Source organism: Cololabis saira, chromosome 11 (genome assembly GCF_033807715.1).
Source record: "Cololabis saira isolate AMF1-May2022 chromosome 11, fColSai1.1, whole genome shotgun sequence".
NCBI lineage: Eukaryota > Metazoa > Chordata > Actinopteri > Beloniformes > Belonidae > Cololabis > Cololabis saira.
The window spans coordinates 9362169-9384183 of record NC_084597.1 but is presented as its reverse complement, the minus strand read 5'-3'; the positions used below and the strand labels follow the sequence as shown (position 1 = coordinate 9384183).

The window sequence follows — 22015 nt, the reverse complement described above, 5'->3', positions numbered from 1 at the left end:
TAAGACGAGACAGCCCACTGATTAAGCATGTTACTAAACGGAGGAAAAGAAACTAACAAGGATTCTCTCAGTACAATCAGCATTCTTTTAATCTGTGTTCTTATGTATTGAGTGTTGTATGTTTTTATCATGGACCTCGAGTCTGACTAATAAACGATGATGATGATGATGATGAGTAGCGACGAGCGAAGAGGGAAGAGCTCAGCGCCGAATCCACAACTTCCTGCATATTTTGCATATTTTGCAATTTTCCGCATATTCCGCAACTTCCAGCATATTCCGCAATTTCACCGCATGAAAGCACATAAAAAACCCGCACATTTAATCGCATAAACAATGATTTTAGCCTGCATAATCAATTATTTTAGCCCGCAAAATCAAGGATTTTTGCCCGCGTTTTTCTGGAGGGCCTAGCTAACGTATACTCTGGCTCAAAACGGTAAGGACGTCCATCATATTCAAAGTCGTCGTCCACAACCTCAGAATTTGACAAATATTCAGACATGTTTCAAATAACTAACAGTAAACTAACAGTAGCGAACTCCAGCTGTACACAGAGCTGTGTCTGGGATGCGCGCACAGAGATGACGTCATGAGTTCAGATGTCTTGTTTACAAACTGATTTATTTGTTACACAGACAGCCCCGGATGTAGACAACAGGTCCTGGAAGATGCACAGAAGCAGATCTAGTGATTCATAAAAGAAATGAACGAGTTTCGCAGCAATAATGTGTTATTTAAACGCTGCATCGTCTGTGTCCCGCTGTGCCCCCATTCGCTGCCATTATATGGAGAAGTGGCTCGCACAAAACTCCTAATATTTTCCGAAGGACTCCAAATGACACCAAACTTTTCTGGGTGAGTATACGACCATAAAAAATGCCAGAAATAAGGTCCAGGTTGTAAAAAACAGAACTTTCCCTTTAAGACTACAACATCACAGCCATTCAAAATTTGTCTTTACCCTTTCCCCAGACGCACAGGGATTTCTCCTGATTTAAAAAAACCTTTCACTTTTAATTTGAAACACTGAAAAGATTTACTTTTTTTTTACTGAATATATGGAAATATTGTTATTAAATTGTCACATAATTTAACCCCTCTGTCCTGATTTCTGTTATGTGTCTATGTTGCCTCTTGAAATGAGCATAATTGTCAATATTCAACACAATCTTACAGCTACGAGTCATGTTGGATTTATACTATTTAGGGATTAGATTATTTGTTGTTATGAGTTATATAATGGAGAATGAGTCATTTCTCTCCAAAGCCATGGACGCATCTGCCCTTGTCTTTCAGAATTTGAGGATACGACCTTTCATTATTTAAACGTAGCTTGTAAAGATCATGTGTTTCAGATGTTTATTTGCGGGGTTGGAATCCTGGATGGCTTTCAAGTGTTATGATTTGTTCCTACATAGTTTTATTTAGTTTTAAAAGAGACATATTATAGTTGTCCTGACTTAAAAGCTTCACATTTGTCTTTAACTGCTGTATATCCAGTTTTCAGGTTGTTTAAGTGACTGGTTAAGCAATAAATACAAGTTTTGAAAGAGTGTTCATACCAGGACCTTCCAGATGTTTGTTGTCTCAAAATGACTTTCTGCTTGCACAAGCATTAATTGTATCTGCAGAGCGGCTTTCTTAACTCCATGAATAGATATACCCAGCTCATGCATTTATCTGTGTGGCGAGCCCTACCCCCGTTTGAAGCAATTCAACTCAAACAACCATCCTCCAATTGTCTCCAGGGCTGTGGAACATTACTGGCAGTAACGTGCCTTACTGGTTTCAGAGGTAACCAATAATAGTAGACTGTGCGGGATGCAGATGGAGAGAGACACTAAACCGGCTGCTTACTGGATCACAGAGAAAATAGAACATTTGGGCTGTACAACCTAGAGAGTTTTTTATGGAGCCAAATCAAGGCCAAAAGTTTTGCTAATTTGAAAATAAAATTTTAACCTGAAAATTCTTTTTTAGAGTTTCAATTTTTTTTTTTCGGTATCAGATCTTTTTTTCAGTTTCAGAACTTTTTATTTCAGTTTCAAATCTTTTTTTCTCAGTTTCACTTCTTTTTTTTCAGTTTAAAATTTTTTTTACAGTTTCAGACTTTTGGCCCCGATCTGGCATGGAGGGCGTGGCATCAACTGAGAGGGGCGTGGCATCATGAGTGACAGCATAACAGAGAAGACGGGGGACGTTTCTCAGTCATGTTGCCTTCAGGAAACGTAGGTTGCAGAAGTTATCAGTAGAAGTATGATTCAACACTGTATATACACCATATTCACGTGATTGGCAGTGGAAAAAACTGATATTAGTGACACATTTCTGTTTAAAAAGCTGTTTTAGACCGTACTTGGTAGTATGTGGAAGTGGGAAATGTCAAACTTTAAAGTGTGGCTGTTGAACTGTACAGTCTGGCATAGTTTATTGCTTTTATACTGCGATTGGTGCCAAGTACGGTCTAAAACAGCTTTTTAAACAGAAATGTGTCACTAGTATCCGTTTTCTCCACTGCCAATCACGTGAATATAGTGTATATACAGTGTTGAATCATACTTCTACTGATAACTTCTGCAACCTACGTTTCCTGAAGGCAACATGACTGAGGAACGTCCCCCGCCTTCTCTGTTCTGCTGTCACTCATGATGCCACGCCCCTCTCAGTTGATGCCACGCCCCCTACGCCACATCGGGGCCAAAAGTCTGAAACTGAAAAAAAAAGATTTGAAACTGAAAAAAAAAGATGTGAAACTGAAAAAAAAAAAGATCTGAAACTGAAAAAAAGATTTGAAACTGAAATAAAAAGTTCTGAAACCGAAAAAAAAATTTGAAACTGTAAAAAAGAATATTCAGGTTCAAATTTTATTTTCAAATTAGCAAAACTTTTGGCCTTGATTTGGCTCCATAGTTTTTTAGTTGTGATGATATGGGGACTTTAACGACACAGTTCCTGTAATATATCCATCAAACTGTACATGTGGGCTGACAGTTATAGTAAATGGAAGACCTCCACAGAAGTTCATGTACAGAAACTTGTGATGCTACACGGTAGCATTTCATTTCAAGGGCTAATTAGAATTAAATAACAGTCGTGTGAAAATGAAAGTGCAGCTTCTGTCAACTTCTTCAAATAATTTAAAAGTACAGACAATGCATTCTACAGTATGTCATTTTTGAAATAATCTTTCCATTGTTTGTTTTATGCACTCATAATTGAATAATAAAGATGACCAGTTATTAAACTATGACTCGAGTCCAAAAAGTACAGGTGTAAATGGATAAGGCAGAGATGGCACATTGTATTATACATCTGAAAACCAGTGATTTAAACATTACACAGCAATTTAAGTTGAGACGGTTTTTCTATTTAACAATCTGTTGACTTCTTTCCACCATGTTTTTTGTTCAGTTTTTTCAAATGTTTATTTCTGCAAGAATGAATATGTGCTTTCCTGCCCACCTACAGAGTTTGATCAAAACACCTGGGTAACTGCAGTGTAAGTTAATAGTAGGCTAGTACTCAGCCCATGGTGCTCGTTTTAGTTCTTTAATACCCAACCCTGTAGTTAATGTTGCAGTCAGTGATTTACGTCAAACAGCCACTTTTATTCTGATATAATGCTGCCTTTGGGTTCAATCCATTTACAGAAGCTGTAGCAGCAAAGTCCTTTCTGAGGGTTGAATGCATGGTTTAGTGGTAGCCCTGATAGCAGCAAGGGTTGCTAAATGGTAAACTGTGGAGAATTGTCTCGCCCTCAAGGACAGGAGTTAATGATTGATCGACTGTGGCTAAGGCCTTCAGCGCACTAAACGTCCACTCTGTCTTCTTTACCAACAACGCTTCACGGCTTGTCAATACACGACAGTGATTACAGGAAACACATCCTCTAAAGGCAGTCAACATAGTCACTCAAAGAAAATATGTGAAATAGATCTTTATTACTGTTAAATGTGCTATAAATACCCCTGGCAAACACATTTTTATGCCTTGAGTAATGCAGGCTTCCTAGCAAACCCACAAAGGTGTAAAAGACAATTTTACATGCTTTTTTGTCTAAAATGGTGCAAGAGATTTTCTTTTGGACTAAGAAAAAAAAAGTTATTTTTAAAAACAGCTGCAATATTATATTTACTGTAAAATTTCAGAATCATTGACATTTTGCAGAGAAAAACAAGTATAACAATTATCTGATAAGATACGTTTACCTAACTTATCTAGCTTATCTTAGTTATATTATGTATTTACAATAACCTCATCTATAAATAAACATATTTTAAGGTAAGGTATTTTAGTGTATTTCTATTTTTTATGGAAATCTTTTTTTTCAAAAAAAGGTCCTTCTAGATGTGCTGGTGATTTGTTACATAGCTGAGTTGTAAATGTGATAAAATAAGATGACTTTCATTTAAGTCGTAGAGCTTACATGTTCTTTGTTCTTTAAACATAGTCCTCAGTGTTTTAGTGTGTGGGTAAAACTCATCAGTATTCCTCTGTGTTTCTACAGTACATTAGCACCTTCAGAATCTGTGCGATCATGTTACACCTCCAGTGTCTCTTTGTGTCCTTCACTCCTCACGACACTCATTGCTCATAGTCACAACCATTAACTGTCCTTTACACTTTTTAGTCAACATAAGAGTTCTTAGTGGGTCTAAAAAGATGCAGCTTGCAGGAATAAAAATCAGTTGAACTCATTTGAATATGTTGTAGAGTTAAGGGTATGCAAAACAAGCGAAAGGACCTTGGCACATGAACTAAAACTCACCTGTGCATCAGACCCGTCTAGACATACAAGCTGCATCTTTGTCACCCCGAATCCTGTCCTCTTGTGTAGTGTCACCAAACTTTGCCACTGCAGGGCTGTGTTCACCTCTTCTGATTGCGCCCCAACAGGGAAGAAGAACTCCTTGCTGCTGCAGAAGTTCCAGAAGGACCTGAACGCCGGCGTTTTCAACACGCAGGAGAACGAGATATTGAAGCAGATAATTCGTCAGGACAGGGAGATGGTGATGATGGTGGACCGCAAGCAGTCGGTCACCGGGATGAACTCCACACCAATGTCTGGAAACTCAATCATTAACTCGCCAGCCCAGCCGCCGTATTCCACTGCCTTTGGTACCACTCAGCTGCAGCAGTCCTCCATACCTATGACTTACAGTGCTTCGGCTATTGCCAATGCTTCTGTGGCCCGCATGCTGCCAGCTGCCGCCGCCGCCGCCGCAGTGCAGGGGGTTTACCCAGCTCCCAATGTCCTTAATTCTTCCTCACCGAACCCTCAGACTCCTCTGCAACAACAGGGAGCAGTCATGTCACCCTGCTCCTTTACAGCTGCCATGTGCAGTCCACCAGTGCAGACCCCCTTGGCAAGCCGAAGCTTCCAGTACGGCTCACCCACTGCCTCCCAGCTGTCACTTATCCAGCAGCCCATTGCCCAGCCATCTCTACCCACACAGCAACTCGGTCAGCAGCCCCCTGCGTCAGGTGTCTCTGCAGCCTTGGCAACAACGCAGCAGCAGCCGGCACATCAGCAGCAGCAGCAGGTCCCTTCACCTCAGCGGGGAGACATCCACAAGAGCACACAGGCTCTGCAGTCTGGCAGCTTGAGTCGAGATGTCCGACACTTATCGGCCTCCCAACCGTCACTGCCACATGACACATCTCTGGGGCCCAGAGCTCATCCGGCCTCGGGAGACTCTCTGGCTTCCATAGTACCACCGACAGCGGTGACCCTCCAGGGAATCAACCTACAGAGCGGCATCCGCACTACAGTGCCCCAGCGGGTCAATTTGTTCCGCCAGATGTCGTCAGGAGCTTTGCCCCCAGTCCGCTCGGCTGCGGCTGCGGCGGCGGCGGCTGCAGCGGCGGCGGCGGCAGCGTCATCATCTTCAATCCAGCACAGGGAATCCCCTGGATCTAGAAGAGATTCTGTCCGGAGCAGCGCAGAGACTGAGCAAGACAAAATGCGTTTTGCATCAAATTTATGATCCCATATATCCCATAACCCTTTCTTTTTTTAAACGTAAATGTGTTTCAATTCATTTTTAAAGATTGAGAAAGAACAAAAGAGGTAAAAATGAGGAATTTCAGCAGTTTTCTCTCTCCAATTTTCCTCTAAACTAACCTCATAGAAATCCTGTACATATAAGCCCTTGTATTATATTTTAGACAATTTTGTCTCCCTAAACTTAAGAATGTATATTATACAGATACATCTCCTTTCCTGCAGATATATACGTGTACAGTATATATGTGTGTGTGTGCGTGCGTGTGTGTGTGTGTGTGTGTGTGTGTGTGTGTGTGTGTGTGTGTGTGTGTGTGTGTGTGTGTGTGTGTGTGTGTGTGTATGTATGTGTGTGTGTGTATATATATATATATATATATATATATATATATATATATATATATATATATATATATATATATATATATATATATATATATATATAATATGGGTATATGGATGTGCAAATGTGTGTGTGAGTGTGTGTGGCTGCGTGTGTGCATGACCACATGAGAAATATTCAATTCAACTACAATATTGACAATGGCAATTTAAAGCTGTAGTATAAACATGAGTCTTCCTTTCTGACAAATATAAGGAAATATATATCATGTATGAATTTTTTTTTATCATTTTCTCCTTTTTGATTTCTTTTTTAACTGGAATGCATTGTGGATTTTTGTTTGTTTGTTTGTTTGTTTTTTCATTTCTTTTTTACCCGAAAGAAGGGGGAAACGTCCTTCTCCCACTAAGCAGCTTTAGGCACCACTGTGGAATCCTAGATGCAAGCAACTCAGACAAAGATATTCAAAAAGCACATGTGCACATAACAGATCTTGTAATAATTCGCTGGAAACTTGATTGATGAATCAACATGAATACTTTAAACAACAAGTGTTACAGTAAGTAGCGTCAGTGAGAGTACCGTCTGCTGAGCCTCTGTATCCACACGGAGGCTCACATTCAAACCACGACAGTGTTATAGGTCCAAAGGGAATAGATAATGGAAACGCTGCTGTCTTTGTTTATTTTTCATGAAAATTGTTGGGATGGATGCTGTTGTCTTCCCATTTTCTGATTTCAGATGGCTGAAATGTTAAGTAATGTTGCTTAAAAATCATGTGTATATTTATAATATTTATAAACTAAAGATTACCACCATTATGCAATAGACTGTGACATAAAGATTACCTATATGTGTGCTGTAAATAGTTTTGTAGATCTAGAATTTACAGATACTGTGTTGTGCATTCTATCATAACAATGTCTTACTTCTTATCAGGAACCTGGATATCATCTATATGCTACAAAGGTTAAGTGACAAAATGCGTGTGTTTCATAAGAGATTAATAAACCTTAATGCAATAGCTAGCACTACCCAATGCTGAGAAATATGATTGAAAGACATTTAAAATTCCTTTTCTCCTTTCTGTCTCTATGCTACTGTTTTTTTCTGGTATACTTTCTAATTCCACATCAACTGAATACGTAGTATCTGGTATGTACCTACAAACCACAGCATGAGCCTTTTCTATTACCTCACTTCCAAAAACTGTAATCACTTCATGAATGATTTTTGTGAATGGTACTGCTTACCTTTAGGGGTAGAAATGACATTTCCATTCATGTTGATGGTAGATTATTTTTAAAAGTCTCAATTTAACCACAATGCTTACTCAACTACCCCATGTTTAAAACTGTGCTGTGTGCCGTAATCATTTGTAAAGTAGCTGAAGAGCTAGCAAAGCATTTCCATTGTATGTTTTTCACATCAAGATGTCGGTGTGTCCAGTCTCCCATGTTTGCAGGCGGACATGTTCAACAACAAGCACTGTTTTTGTGCTGCTCCAAGTGAGGGAAAAGAAATGCTGGTTTGCATTAAGGTTTTCGTCTCATGTAACTCCATCATGTTGGCTTAGGTACTTTAAACTGAACAGGACATTGAGGCATGCAAGTATAAGGTCAAGCAAGAATATAGTGACTATAAAAAAAGGATAAGAGGGATTTTGATTTTTTAATCTTAAAATATTATCTGATGACTCAACTGAAACAAGAGCCGGATGTCATGGCTTACGGGTTCTCTCCGTGTACGTACAGGACATTGTGCTCATGGCCTTGCAGCTGACTTCTTGATCAAATGTGACAAATTGTCAGTCATGCAGAATTTCTATTTGGAGTCACACTTTACATTGCACCAAATATCCCATCAGTTCACAGTGACTAAGCCCTTTGAAAACCGTTGAAAAATATTAGAACTCTTCACCACAGATTGTGTCCATAGTGAATCAGTACAGTCAACCCACCAAAGTCATGAAAGCATGCGCCGTCACAAATACTTAAGCTACTATCTCAAAAAATGTTGACGTTTAATGTAATGTTAGATTATGTTTTGTTCATCGTCTGTCTGCTTAGATGTTATCTGTGTGTAAACAGAAGCATTGACGTTTCACATGAACATTCTGAAGTATTTGTGCCTAAACAACCGCCATTTTCACCATTAGTTATGAGCGTGAGCTCCTGCACACGAGGGTCACTTCTGCACACAAATGCTCATTTATTCATCCTTAATATACTCTACGTGTTCTATGTCTCAGTGTTTTTAGACAGAACAGGAGTTAGCAACGATCATGGCCAAATATCTTGGTTTATTAAATTGGTATCGTCACTCACAATGTAAACACCTAGCGGCAGTTTTGTTTCAAACACTCAGATGAGCTATTTACAATTTGTCATGAGGTCTTGTAGATTTAAAAAAAAAAAAAAAAAAAAGAAAGAAAAAAATAGACTTGCAGTAATATCACAGTGAATGAGACATTGTACAAATTTGGAGCACTTTTATACCTTTCTTTGTAGCTAAGTGAAGGTTGAATACTGATGTGTGGAACGAAACTGGCCAAAGCAAAACACTTTAAGTCATTGTCTTTGTTTTAAATTTGCACTTTCTGACTCACTAATGAAAAGGTATATTCCTTTAGCGAGATTAAAGGTTGGAAGAACTGGAAAGGGAGCAACATCGCTGAGAGCTTCTGCTACCCTGAGCTTGTGTAAGGTTCTAAATAATGAGGAGATGTTGCACTTAAAACAGAGAGCGCTTAATTGTGAATATGCCATAGTCTATAAGAACTAGTACACAGTCTAGATGGGTTGCAGCACTGTTGGTTTGTGCTGTTTTTGATACTTGCCTTTGGAGGGAGAGCTTCCCAACTACGTGCTTTTTTTTCACTATCCCAATTGCGACTATAACACACTGGAATGGGCATTAACAGTGATGTATAACACAAATTAATGAGCTTACACATTAGCAGTTTAGACACCGTCCACAAACCAGCACATGAATATTTTTAGTTTGTTTTCAGTTTTGTTTTGTCCGTTTTTTTTTTTTTTTTTTTTTTTGGGAGGGGGTGCAAAAAGAATTGATTATGCCCAGAGAGGACAAGCCAAATGTCTATTTGGTTTTGATGGTCAAAGGTTTCATATATTTACTGGTAATGTGCGATGTGGAGGGAGGGACTGCTGTGTCCTCTAAACCCCACTCTCACCGTCATAGTTCAGCTCATTCACATTATCCAAGGCTCAGACAAAATGAACGGTTGGTTACTTAATGTGGACGAAAGAAAGATAAATGTTAACTTTCTTACAATAATATGCAGACAAACAATGTTTGTCATAAACTCTTTTTGATTTTTTTTTGTTTACTTTGTAAATAATAAACCTTGAAAACATACAAAATAAAAGGCATTGTCATTTAAAACAGCAGTGTGTCATTCTGTTCTCAAACAGTTCATTTCAACGGAGACAAATTGTTCACTGGTTTAAACAAAGAGCGAGGGAAATTCAAACTCATTTTCAGAGATGAAGCTGTGAAATGAAGATTACTGGTGTCTGTCCAAGTCTAAATACTGTCCAGTTCAATTTGAACTGGACAGTATTTATTCATTGGAGGTAAGAAAGAAATTGAATAATATTATAGCCTTTTATTGGTATACAAAAGTGTTTTCAACAAAGTGATTCCACTCTTTTGATCTACCGGTAATTGGTATTTTAAAGGGCATTGGTATTTTTAAGTTTTGCTTATTTATTCAAGCAAAACTTTAAGGAGCTTGAGGCAGGATTTATGAAAAAAATTAGTATACGTTTTAAGTTTTCTAGTAATAATGTCAGATGAAGCGTTCCAAACCAAAACGAATGAGCCCTCTAGTGTATCTCTCTGTTGCCTTGAACAGGCTGTGTGCTGCAAAATGTGCTGCAATTCGGACTCCGAATTTCCCGCGCTGGGCTGTGGATGTGACGTCACATGACGCTGCATGCACGTTCTCCCCGTTCTCCCGTGCCGGCTTCACTGTTGGCTGCAGTACCCCCGACGGCCGTCGTGGTGAAGGGCGGCGCTAGAGAGTCTCATTTCTTAAAGGAGCCTCATGCTCCTTTAAAAACAAACATCACATTTTTTTAAAGGATCTATTTTTTACATTACATTTATTTACAGTGCTGCTGATGTATGTCGAGACATATAAAGAGGACTTTCAGAAAAGTTGTCAGTTTTTCTAAAACAGTTACAAGTACAAAAGTAAATTATATTCTGGTTCTGTGCTGATTAATTTCACTGTATTTAGTAAATACAAATCTAGAGAGATGGGAGACATTGTGTTACATAATCCTTCCTTTGAATTGTACTTTTTAATTGAACAAGGAATGAGGTTTTCATTTTTTGCAGCTTTGCAAGATGAAGCTGTGTTCATTTTTACCAAGTAAAAGATTTGTGTTGCTCCACTTGTATGCCCGTATTTATTAACTATATAACGAATCATTTATTATCAGTTGGAGACGGATTGGAACTCACTCTTTGTCTATGAAGTTGCACTGTTTTGAGTCATTCAGGACTGACAATATCATGCTGAGATAACTACAGTAAATACAGTAAACCACAGTAAAGCATGTCTCTCCACAATTCCTACATTTTTTACACAGCTGTGTCCTGGTATTGTTACACATAAAAGTGAACCATGCAATGAGTATTGATGAAGAACAATCACAGTAGCCTGTTTTTGCTGCTTTTATTCGTAACTGCTCTCATAAGTCTCTAGCCAAGTTAAAGCCAAATTATAATAATCAAGTACCAAATTTACGTCAAATCTGTCAGTTTGCCGGAGTAGTGGCAGAGAACACGTACACAGACAGGTGTACAATAAAACATGACGGGTCTTTCTGAAACCCAACAAGAGCAAAGACGATCTATTCATCTTCCATTCTGCCAGCAACTTTGTTCAAACTCTCTTTAATTATCGCTTAATGGGCTGAAGGCAGAGCCTGAAAGCAGCTATTTATTTCCTTCTTTTTAAAGAGCACAGTATAAGCAAAAACTAACAAAAGGACCACGATGCTCTTTGTCTCTGCTATAATATCCCCTGTGGATGGAAAGCCAGATATTTGATATTTAGCCTCCTGAGACCCGGGCTTTTGTTTGATGTGCATTGTTTATGTCTCCTTACTATTTGGGATCAGTAGGACCTAATTTTTGTTGAAATTAAATTTTTGCTTTCTATGTGCTGTTGAACTATGTCAAATCCAATGGCCTCAAATGAGGACAATGGGTTTATTTTCTCTCTATTTCCCTTTCTTGGTCCTGCCCTGCATCCTTGCACATCCTGGTCAGGTTCTAATAATAAAAATATGATACATTTTATTTGCAATATACTCAGCATTTTGAATGAAATAAAGTGCTACAGAGTAAAAACATGGGTATTAGGTTATACCTCTATATCATTTATATTTATATATCATTTTCAATTGTTTTCTTTCCTATTACAAGGAAGTAAAAACTTGCTCCACTGGCAGATTATTCTACTTATTTCTAGTGAAAATGTGCGTTAAACAAATGGAAATCTAAAAACAAGTATTTTAAGTGTAATGAGACTTATTTTGACTAGAAATTGGACATTTGGGCAAGAAATAAAGACAAATGTTCTTGGAAATAATTTACGTGTATGCAGTGAAGATAGACCTGATGTCCTCAAACAAGTACTTCATGTTTACAGACGTTGTAGCTTGCTAATATTACTCAAATATATCAAAAAAGCATGCCATGTGAAGCTGCAGACGTTATTGTGCATACATATACTAGTTTCAATCATAAAATCAGGTTAGCTTGTCCATATTTCTGTCGGGAGCTGCCATAGAAGACTTTCATTGAGATCCCAGCCATCTTGATTTTTCCCAAATTAGTGTAATTTCATTATGAGACCACTAGATGGTGCAGGCGGGAGTCCCGGATGAGGACAATGGGTCAATGTTCGTTCAAATGAAGTATCATGGCGCAGAAGAGCAGAAATGTAATGTCCTCATATGAGAATGCAGGGTCTCAGGAGGATAAAAGTATGTTTTTTCTGTTATTTTTGCCATTATCCTTTTCATACTTTCAAGGACCTGGGTGGAGCTAGTTCATCAAATTATTAGCTGTTCAGGTAATCAATATCCATTTTCACACATCGATTCAAAGAGCTATACAAATACATCTTCATTAAGCCATACTGATTAAACAGCACTGCATTAGTGTATCCCGTATCAAAACGGTGTCACAAAGTGTGGGAGGTTTCATCGAAGTGTTTCAGGTCTCAACATTCACAACCATTACCCCTTCCATTAACGTTGAATGGGGTAGCTGAATTGCAATGCTGAACTGAAATCGGTTGGCTCACTTTCCTTGTTAAAGATAGTTTGAGTTTACAAAAGTAAGTTCAGTGGCCGGCCAATGGCACATATGATATTGGCCAGCTCTTACAATGGTTCCCAACATCAGGTACCCACCCATCATTGAGCAGTTTTTGTGCATGGCACTGAGGGGAACTTTAACCCTCTAACCTGCCTCCATACGTCCACATACAGGACTCTCTCAGAAAATTAGAATATTGTGATGAAGTTCTTTATTTTCTGTAATGCAATTAAAAAAATAAAAAATGTCATACATTCTGAATTAATTACAAATCAACTGAAATATTGCAAGCCTTTTATTATTTGAATATTGCTGATTATGGCTTACAGTTTAAGATTAAGATTCCCAGAATATTCTAATTTTTTTAGATAGGATATTTGAGTTTTCTTAAGCTGTAAGCCATGATCAGCAATATTCAAATAATAAAAGGCTTGCAATATTTCTGTTGATTTGTAATGAATCCAGAATGTATGACATTTTGGTTTTTGTAATTGCATTACAGAAAATCACAATATTCACATTTTCTGAGACAGTCCTGTACAACAACAAAGGCACATTCCTCCCACCTCTCCCACCTCTAATCAGAAATCATGAAAGGCAGAATGCATCATTTGAGATATAGATTCACAACATCAGAGGAAATTTCAGCTTCAATAAAAAACAACGTCGCCTGTTTTAAACCTTTACCGTTACATCACATTTATATTACTGAAGGCTCAGACTGCTCTCTTGTAGTCTAAGGCCCAATCCCAATTCTCCTTCACTCGCCCTTCTTTTCTCCACTCGCACTTCTTTTCTTCCCTAAGCCCTAAAAAAGAAGGGGGAGATTTTAGGGCACTTGAGATCTAGGGCACTTGGCCCAGGGGCCTGTCCCAATTCTCCCCCTACCCCTTGTTTTCATCCCTACCCTGATCAGGAAGCTGAGAGCCAAAAGCTGTTTTAATTTCAGCTGTAGCGCTGTTAATATGGCACTTTATTAAGTTTTAATATTTTTTCAGGTATAATGGTAACCTTAAGATCCCCAACCGGGGCTCAGTTTATCCAAATAACGCCTGTTAAGAAATTTGACCCGATGTTTTCGGAGATGAGAAGAGCCGCCGGCCCCGGGGAGCAGCAGCAGCTCACAGCCCGAGAACAGACGTGATCGCTGGGTCAGGCTGCTCCGTCAGCCCCGGGAGAGACACTCTCTCCCGGGACGCAGCTCTGTTGAGAATCACGCCGGCTGAAATAAATCATTTAGGAATATGTTGGTTTAATAGATGAAATCTAACAGTTGTAGCTACGCCTGTTAAAAAATTTGCTCCGAAATTTAGATTTCTGTCTGCCAGGTCCGGAGCTTGGGTCCGCGTTAAATCGACGCAGAGCCTACGGCGTAGGTTGCGTAACCTCCGCCGTAGGATCTGCGTTGGTGTAACGCGGAACCATAAATCCCTTTATTCTGGCGTGATCATCCGCAACTTTATCTGAAAGTGTGTAAATTACCCAGATAACAGCTGGATTACTTTGTGGTTTCTGAAGACTATTATATCAGAAACATCCAAAACAAATCTGACGAGTCACAGGATTATTTCTCTCTATTTCTCTGAGACCAGTCTGCCTGTTTGCCTTCGGTCGGCGAGTCAAATCGACGCAGAGCCTCTTTTTTTCATACCCCCTCGCTCGCCAAGTCAGCATCTGAAATCCCTCGATTTGAAGGGGCTATTCTCAGCCCCTAGCCCTCGTTATGCCCCCTCCCCCTAGGTGAAAAGAGGAATTGGGACACCACTACCTTCACGGGAACGCGCAAAAGTTAGGGTTAGGGAAGAAAAGGAGGGCGAGGGGGAGTATTGGGACGCACCCTAACACTCTTGGTGTGTTAGAACGCAGGCAAACACACACACACACACACACACACACACACACACACACACACACACACACACACACACACACACACACACACACACACACACACACACACACAGACACTATTTATGATGCATTGAAAGAACCACAAATTTTGAGCTGCTTGACTGCTGACATTGTAAGTGATACAATTTCCAAGAAAGCCTGCTCATTCTGAAATGTAGGCAGTGTGGAGAGTCAGCAGCTCCTCCGTATGATTCATGAACAACATGAGCTTGTCAAACCAATTCAAGGAGAGGAGGAAGTGAGATGGGAACTTGCCAGGGCGGGACGTCTATGTCACTGACGGATGATTCTTCGGTGATCTGCCCTTCATTTTAAAACTGAAATACACACACACACACACACACACACACACACACAGAGGGAGAGTTCGGGAGAGAGCGAAGAAAAAGAAAAAGCTTTCTGCATGATTACATTTTTAATTCAAGTAAATTCTGCAACCTTTGCAGTCACTAAGGGTCTCAGGTTCCTTATAGGAAATTGATGTCAAACTACACCTTCAGCCAGAGACTAAAAAACAAAAAAAAACATCCAGACGAGACTCCTTTTGCCAATCTTTCACCTTTTTTTTGCCGAGCATGCCTTGTAGCACCCTATAATGTAATAATTCCCTGAAAATGTAATAACGCCTGAAAATGTAATAAAATTTGCACTTAACTCAATCGAAAATGTAATAAAACCCAATAATGTAATAACTTGACCAATAATGTAATAAAATATCCTGACGGATATTGTAATAACATTTTTACCAATAATGTAATACCTTATTACATTATTGGAAATTTATTACATGGTACTCAAAGTCTGCAATTTAACCCAATAGTCATTCTGGTGTTTCAAATCCAGCGTATAAAACATTCTTAGATACTTAAAACACAAAATGTAGAACTCTGGACTGAAAATGAACTTATATATTACATTATTTGTCAAGTATTACATTATCAGTTTTGGAAAGAAAAAAAAAGACCCTCCTGAAAATGTAATAAATTCCCAATAATGTAATAAGATATTACATTATCGGTAAAAATGTTATTACAATATCAGTCAGGATATTTTATTACATTATTGGTCAAGTTATTACATTATTGGGTTTTATTACATTTTCGATTGAGTTAAGTGCAAATTTTATTACATTTTCAGGCGTTATTACATTTTCAGGAAATTATTACATTATAGGGTGCTACCTGCCTGTTTATAATAAGATTAGTGGGCATTACCTCCCTTAAAATAAAAATAGATTAATCCAAAACTCAGTTACCTAAACCAGTTGTGAGTCAAAGTTGACCAGTGTTTACTAGCCAATTTTTCCTCTAATACAAAAATCCTTATCTGAAGTATTGAGTATTTAGATCTGTTCAATCATCAAAAATACTTATGTTTTCTTTTTTTTTCTAAATTGACATCTGGAATTTATTCAGGTCGTGTTTGAGGTCTCTGCATTATACATTTGTGTGGTGCAATCATACGATCTTCCATTTTCAATACTACACTGAAGGTCCTTGATATGACCATCAAATTACATGCAACCTAAAACTGAATATATTTGTCTCTTAACAGTGATGCTATCTTATGGTTTAATTTATTATAATCCATTAAATAGTTTTATTTAGCCTGCAGCACTTGCGTGCACAAAAACTGCCAAGGGCAGTACGAGATAGTACAGAGTAAACACAAAGACTATAAAGACTGATACTCAGACTTAAGAGACACCAAAGGCCTCATGAGACCAGATTTGAGAAATCTTTTAGTTTGAACTTTTGAAAAAGCCGAGGCAAAACCCGGTCAACAGGGAAAGACGTGACATTAAAGACGCAAAATAAATAATAAACCACTATTCCTAAAAATCCAGAACCAGTGAAAACTGACTTTATGACAACTGTATACAACATGTATATGACTGAGAATAAACCTGACAGTCATATAGAAAATCACTTTCAATTGAATAATATTTGGAAAAAGATGTTAGATATTATTATAGTCTTAAAGTGTGTGTGATCTTTCAGGAAACATAATTGTTTTTCAGATTGTGCGATATCTTAAATAATGTGGTCTTGCTTGCAACTTAGGCCACTGTCTTCTGTTTTCTTCATCTCTAAAGCACAGTCTGCTATGTAATGCCAGATTATTTTCATATCATCCATCCATTCTCTATCCCTGCGTTGAACTGGGCAGCTGCAGCCTGTTAACAGTATAGCTAATATCCTATTACAGCCAATACCTGCTCATCTTGCAGTCTTCATGCTTTCTTTTTTTATTTTTAGTTTATTTTTTTAATTTATTTTTTGTCTGCATACATATTAAAGGTATTCTCCCTGATGTGGAAGAGCTAGCAAGAATTTTGAAAGAGGCACCTCTAAGCCCCGCCCATTCGGTCCGAATGAAACAGATTGGTCCAGGTCCAGGAAGGGAAAGAACCAATCAGATGCCTTCATTTTAAACCACGCCCCCCCCACCCTGTCCCATGCGCGCACTCGCTTCCAGCCCCCGTGTCCACTTCCCACGGGTCTTCCTGGGCGGGGCTTAGAGGAGGCGCCACTTTCAAATCTTGCTAGCTCTCAGAAGTTGCATAGAATAAATTTAATGGTTAATACCAAGTTGGTAAAAACCTAAAGCATATATATGTGGTTTAATACATAATCAATTTAATATATAACATTTTTTTTAATATATATAAATACAATGCCCCCCTAGCAATGGCCCCCCAATCTTCAAGTTTTCTAATAGGTCACTTTCAGTTTGTGTGTCTCTGTGATTGATTTTCAAATTAGTCTGAGCTTAACTTTCTAAGAAATAGATGTGTTTCTATTATCCCCAGATCTGCACAAAACCTATATATTGCAAATAAAAACCTGTAATGGAAAGGCCTGTATTTGGAAAAAAAAGCGAAAAATATGACGAAAACCTTTTTTATGCTTTCATCAGGTGTTTTTTCCAGACGTGTCGCTCATCCAGTTTATAGCACAACGTGTAATGTAAATACTTTTTTTCGTATTCATACGTCTCCAGCATCCAGCAGATCCAAAATAATCAACAGGTAGTTTCCAGCTGTTTTTGGCCTTGTTAATACGATGTGTTTGTGCTGTGACACTACTTAATCATTATGCATTATTGCATTACATCATCCACCTTCCTCTTCTGTTGACTATTTTCGCAACAGCAGTAGCGACAATCGCAATAATTTGTCCAAAACTAAAGAGTTTTTCGTCCGTCCTCTTTGAGATCATCGTCTTATCCTTCTTTGTTTCGCAGAGACGTTTCACAGGAAGAGATACGGAGAACAAGCACTCCCAATCTGGAATTTTTTATTATAAACTGTAAACCCTTCTACTCTCCCCGTGAGTTCACCTCATTCATCCTGGTCGGTGTTTACATCTCACCGCTGGCCCACATGCAGGAAGCCCAGCGCGTTGTTGGGCCACCGCCATGTGATTATGAAACTTTTGTGAACATTTGTGATTATGTGAAATTCGACTTTAAAGCTGTCTGAACCCTCAGTCTGAAACCAGCGTCGAGTTTCACCTAATGGCCGCTTTGTTTGGGGAATGAACGGAAAGACTACAAAGCCAGCGGGTTTGTAGTCCAGGAGGGGTGAACAAAAGGCGGTGCCTGAGGCGGCGCTTCACAGTCACTGATCTGTGACTGGCCGGGTGCCGATGACGTCACCGCAGCCCCGGCGGATAAAAGCGATGGGACCCTGAAAATCGCCCTCTTCTGCTCTTCTCTTGCCCCGAGCTCGCTTGGATAAACCGTTCTCTGCCTCCAAGCGCGTTTGGACCCACGTCTCTCCGTTTTAATTCTGAGGTGGGGGGGGGGGGCGCCTGGACCAGGAATTACCCACCGGGCGTAAGATCTGTTACCACGGAGTGCTGCCTCCCTAACTCCTCCTCCCACTTCGAGCTTTCTTTGTTTGCATAATCAACCATGGCGTTTCGAGGACGACCGATCGGCGTGTCCAACCTCAGCCGCTTCAGAAGCTTCATCCACCTGGATCCGTGACGCCCCGCGCCTCGGCGATAAGACGGACCGAACCACAGGATTTCCTCTCTGCTTTTTGCGGATGACGTTGTCCTGTTGGCTTCATCGGACCGGGACCTTCAACATGTGCTGGGGCGGTTTGCGGCCGAGTGTGACGCGGCAGGGATGAGAACCAGCACCTCCAAAACCCAGGCCATGGTTCTCCACCGGGAAAGGGTGGCGTGCCTTCTCCGGGTGGCTGGAGAAGTCCTGCCTCAGGTGGAGGAGTTCAAGTATCTCGGGGTCTTGTTCACGAGTGAGGGAACGATGGAGCGTGAGATTGACAGACGGATCGGTGCAGCGTCCGCAGTTATGCGGTCGATGTACCGGACCGCCGTGGTGAAGAAGGAGCTGAGTCGAAAGGCAAAGCTCTCGATTTACTGGTGAATCTACGCACCTACCCTCACCTATGGTCATGAACTTTGGGTAGTGACCGAAAGGACAAGATCGCGGATACAAGCGGCCGAGATGAGTTTCCACCACAGGGTGGCTGGACGCTCCCTTAGAGATGAGTTTCCTCCGCAGGGTGGCTGGACACTCCCTTAGAGATGAGTTTCCTCCGCAGGGTGGCTGGACGCTCCCTTAGAGATAGGGTGAGGAGTTCGGTCACCCGGGAGGAGCTCGGAGTCGAGCCGCTGTTCCTTCACATTGAGAGGAGTCAGCTGAGGTGGCTTGGGCATCTGTACCGGATGCCTCCTGGACGCCACCCTAGGGAGGTGTTCCAGGCATGTCCCTCCGGGAGGAGACCCCGGGGAAGACCCAGGACACGCTGGAGAGACTATGTCTCTCGGCCCGCCTGGGAACGTCTCGGACTCCCCTCGTAAGAGCTGGAGGAAGAGCTGGAGGAAGTGTCTGGGGTGAAGGAAATCTGGGCATCTCTGTTGAGACTGCCGCCCCCGCGACCCGGGAACGGATAAGCGGCGGACGATGGATGGATGGACAGTTTAATAGAAACCCCCCCGCCTTGTTTTGCCTTTTCAAGTCATATCCACCACTTACAATCGCAGTAATCACAAGGTATTTTCTGACCCGATATTCAGTTTGGTCTTGTCTGTAGGGGTTTCCTATTTTCCATCCATCCCGTCTTCTTTCAGATCCAATTTTGTCTAACTTATCTTATAGACGCTGGGATGAGCCACTTTTGGCTTTCTGCCTGGTAAGGTTTTTTTCGGCAGGAGCCCAAGTGGATCAACAGATTTACAACTATAAAAGTATTCTTCTGGCAGGGCTGGGAGACTTTCTCTGGGCAGTTTACTGTCAACACAACAACACAGAACCCACAGGCTGTTTCTTTCTTTCTGCTCTTTTACACAACAGTTTCACATATTTTAAGCACTTAAGCTTCTTGATTTATGTTAAATCTAAATATAAATTAAATATAAATCTCAAATTGGTCATTATATATGCGCATTTTTGAACCACAGAGTGATTCTATGTGATTAAGTGTAACCTCGGAGGGGCCAGCTGGACACGCCACCCTGCACCACAAAAAGGACAGGAAATACGCTAGATGTGTTAAAAATGGGATGACCGCCACTGTAAAAGGGGTTAGTAGAAATCAGTCAGGACTGGTTCTTCCAGTCTTCTCTTTCTTCACCGTCCGACTCTGGGGGAAAAAAAAGAGAACACAGGCGGCGTTGCAGGACCGGGGGCGAACTCCCGTTTACCGGCGCAGACGAACTCTCACGGCTTCTCTTTCCGGCCGGGTCCCGGTCTCTGAGTCGGGATGCTGCGGGGGAATCCGTTACCGCTGGTGAGGGCACGGGTACAAGCCAGCTGGCAGGGGCTCCGGGGCTGACAGCTAAACTTTTACATTTGAAGATCTAATAACATCAGAACTAGTCCTTTCAAGTTACTTTTTATGACCTGGAGGTAAACATTTTCAAATGTAAACACTGCGGGCGCTCTCTTCTAAGGAGAGGAAGAAGGGCATTGGGCACCGACGCTGTGTTGGAAATTCTAAAAGTAAAAGGTAATTATAAATATCCCACATTTGCAAGGCTCTCCATGGGTCTCACCTCCAGCTGCCTCCTCTTCTGCATGCTCTCCTCCCTCCTCAGACTGGTCAGGAGCTTCCTCTCTCGGTCCAAACACCGTACCTCCTGCTCTCAACTCCTGTGCAACTCCTGAGAACTCTCAAGACAACACTCGACAAAGCGTTAATAACAACTGTGAGCTGATAAGCGTGTGATTACTTCACTATGGAAAGTTTCTTTCGGTGATGACACAGAAGAAGAGCCAATGACTTCAAAGAAAAAGAAAGCTAAATTTAACAGACAATACCACGAGTTCTACTTAAAATATGGATTTATGGCGACAGGTGATTCACACGCACCAAGACCACTCTGCATAATATGCGGCAACGGGCTCTCTAATGAGGCAATGAAGCCTTCAAAATTGCTTTGTCACTTGGAGACCAAGCACTTGCATTAAAAGACCCCCGAACTGCCAAGGAATGAATCCGCAACCCATTTGTCAACAAACCAGGTGAATCCAGCATATCAGTGCAAGAAGAAGATCAACTGCTGGAGATTGTAAATGACGACGGACTTAAAAGTATGTTCGAGGCAACAACTCTGCTGGTGTTCTGGATTAAAGTCAGGGCAGAATACCCTGAGATCACCACAATCATAGACATATATACTGTACAATATATGTCAACAATATATTTGGTTTCTAATGCACTTGCACTTGCAATTTTTTGGTGACATTTTATTTCCAGGCTATTTTTCATACATTTACATTATTATTTACAACATGGAGTATTTTGATACCAGTCATTCTGCTTCACCATCATTCAGTTTACCAAACGAGGAAATCTGCTCTGCTGTCCAGTGACTTGCATCCCAGTTGAATTTGATTTTGACGGGACTTCAAGAGTCTGAATGGAAAGTCGCCCCAAGCAGCTGCTGCATCTGGAGGGAAATCTGCTAGAAGCACATCTTACATATCTTATGTAAATAACAGGCTGAATTTTGAAAAACGTTTGAAATGCAAACAATCACTCGTGTCGCCTCTCTATATAATGATCATTGATGATTCTCTTTAACATCTGATAGTCTCATCTCGGGAAGTCGTCTCTATAACAAAATCAGTGAGAGCTACAAATACTGTTTATTTTTACTTTGCATCTCTGCATTTTGTAGTTAGTGAAAACAGAAAAGGTTGGTACTTTGCCCTCTTTGCGATGAAATCGGTTGCTGATGGTCCCTCCTGGTCAGTCTAGCCTTAAACCCCAATCTCCATTCAGCTTATGTCCGTTATCATAAATATGGCCACAACAGCACTGAAAACCCTGTTGCCATTTCTGACATCCTATCTGTGTGAAGCGAGGTTTTCTGCAGTGATGACAACCAAAACTAAACTACAGAGTAGAATGG

The 22015-nt window shown here is 40.4% G+C and overlaps 1 protein-coding gene across 2 annotated transcripts in view; it reads left to right on the top strand.

The window, feature by feature from the left end:
- The window catches only part of LOC133454930 (potassium/sodium hyperpolarization-activated cyclic nucleotide-gated channel 1), a 95666-nt gene extending 89354 nt beyond the window's left edge, over positions 1 to 6312 (top strand). Inside the window, exons 8-9 of one of the 2 annotated variants that reach the window (XM_061733670.1) lie at positions 3472 to 3502; positions 4900 to 5219. In XM_061733670.1, the coding sequence (XP_061589654.1) occupies positions 3472 to 3502; positions 4900 to 5086 (218 nt within the window). In that variant the 3' untranslated portion in view covers positions 5087 to 5219. Of the gene's footprint in view, positions 1 to 3471; positions 3503 to 4899 lie in introns of both variants that reach the window. The other variant, XM_061733669.1, reaches the window with a different exon arrangement.
- The last annotated feature ends 15703 nt before the right edge of the window (positions 6313 to 22015 follow it).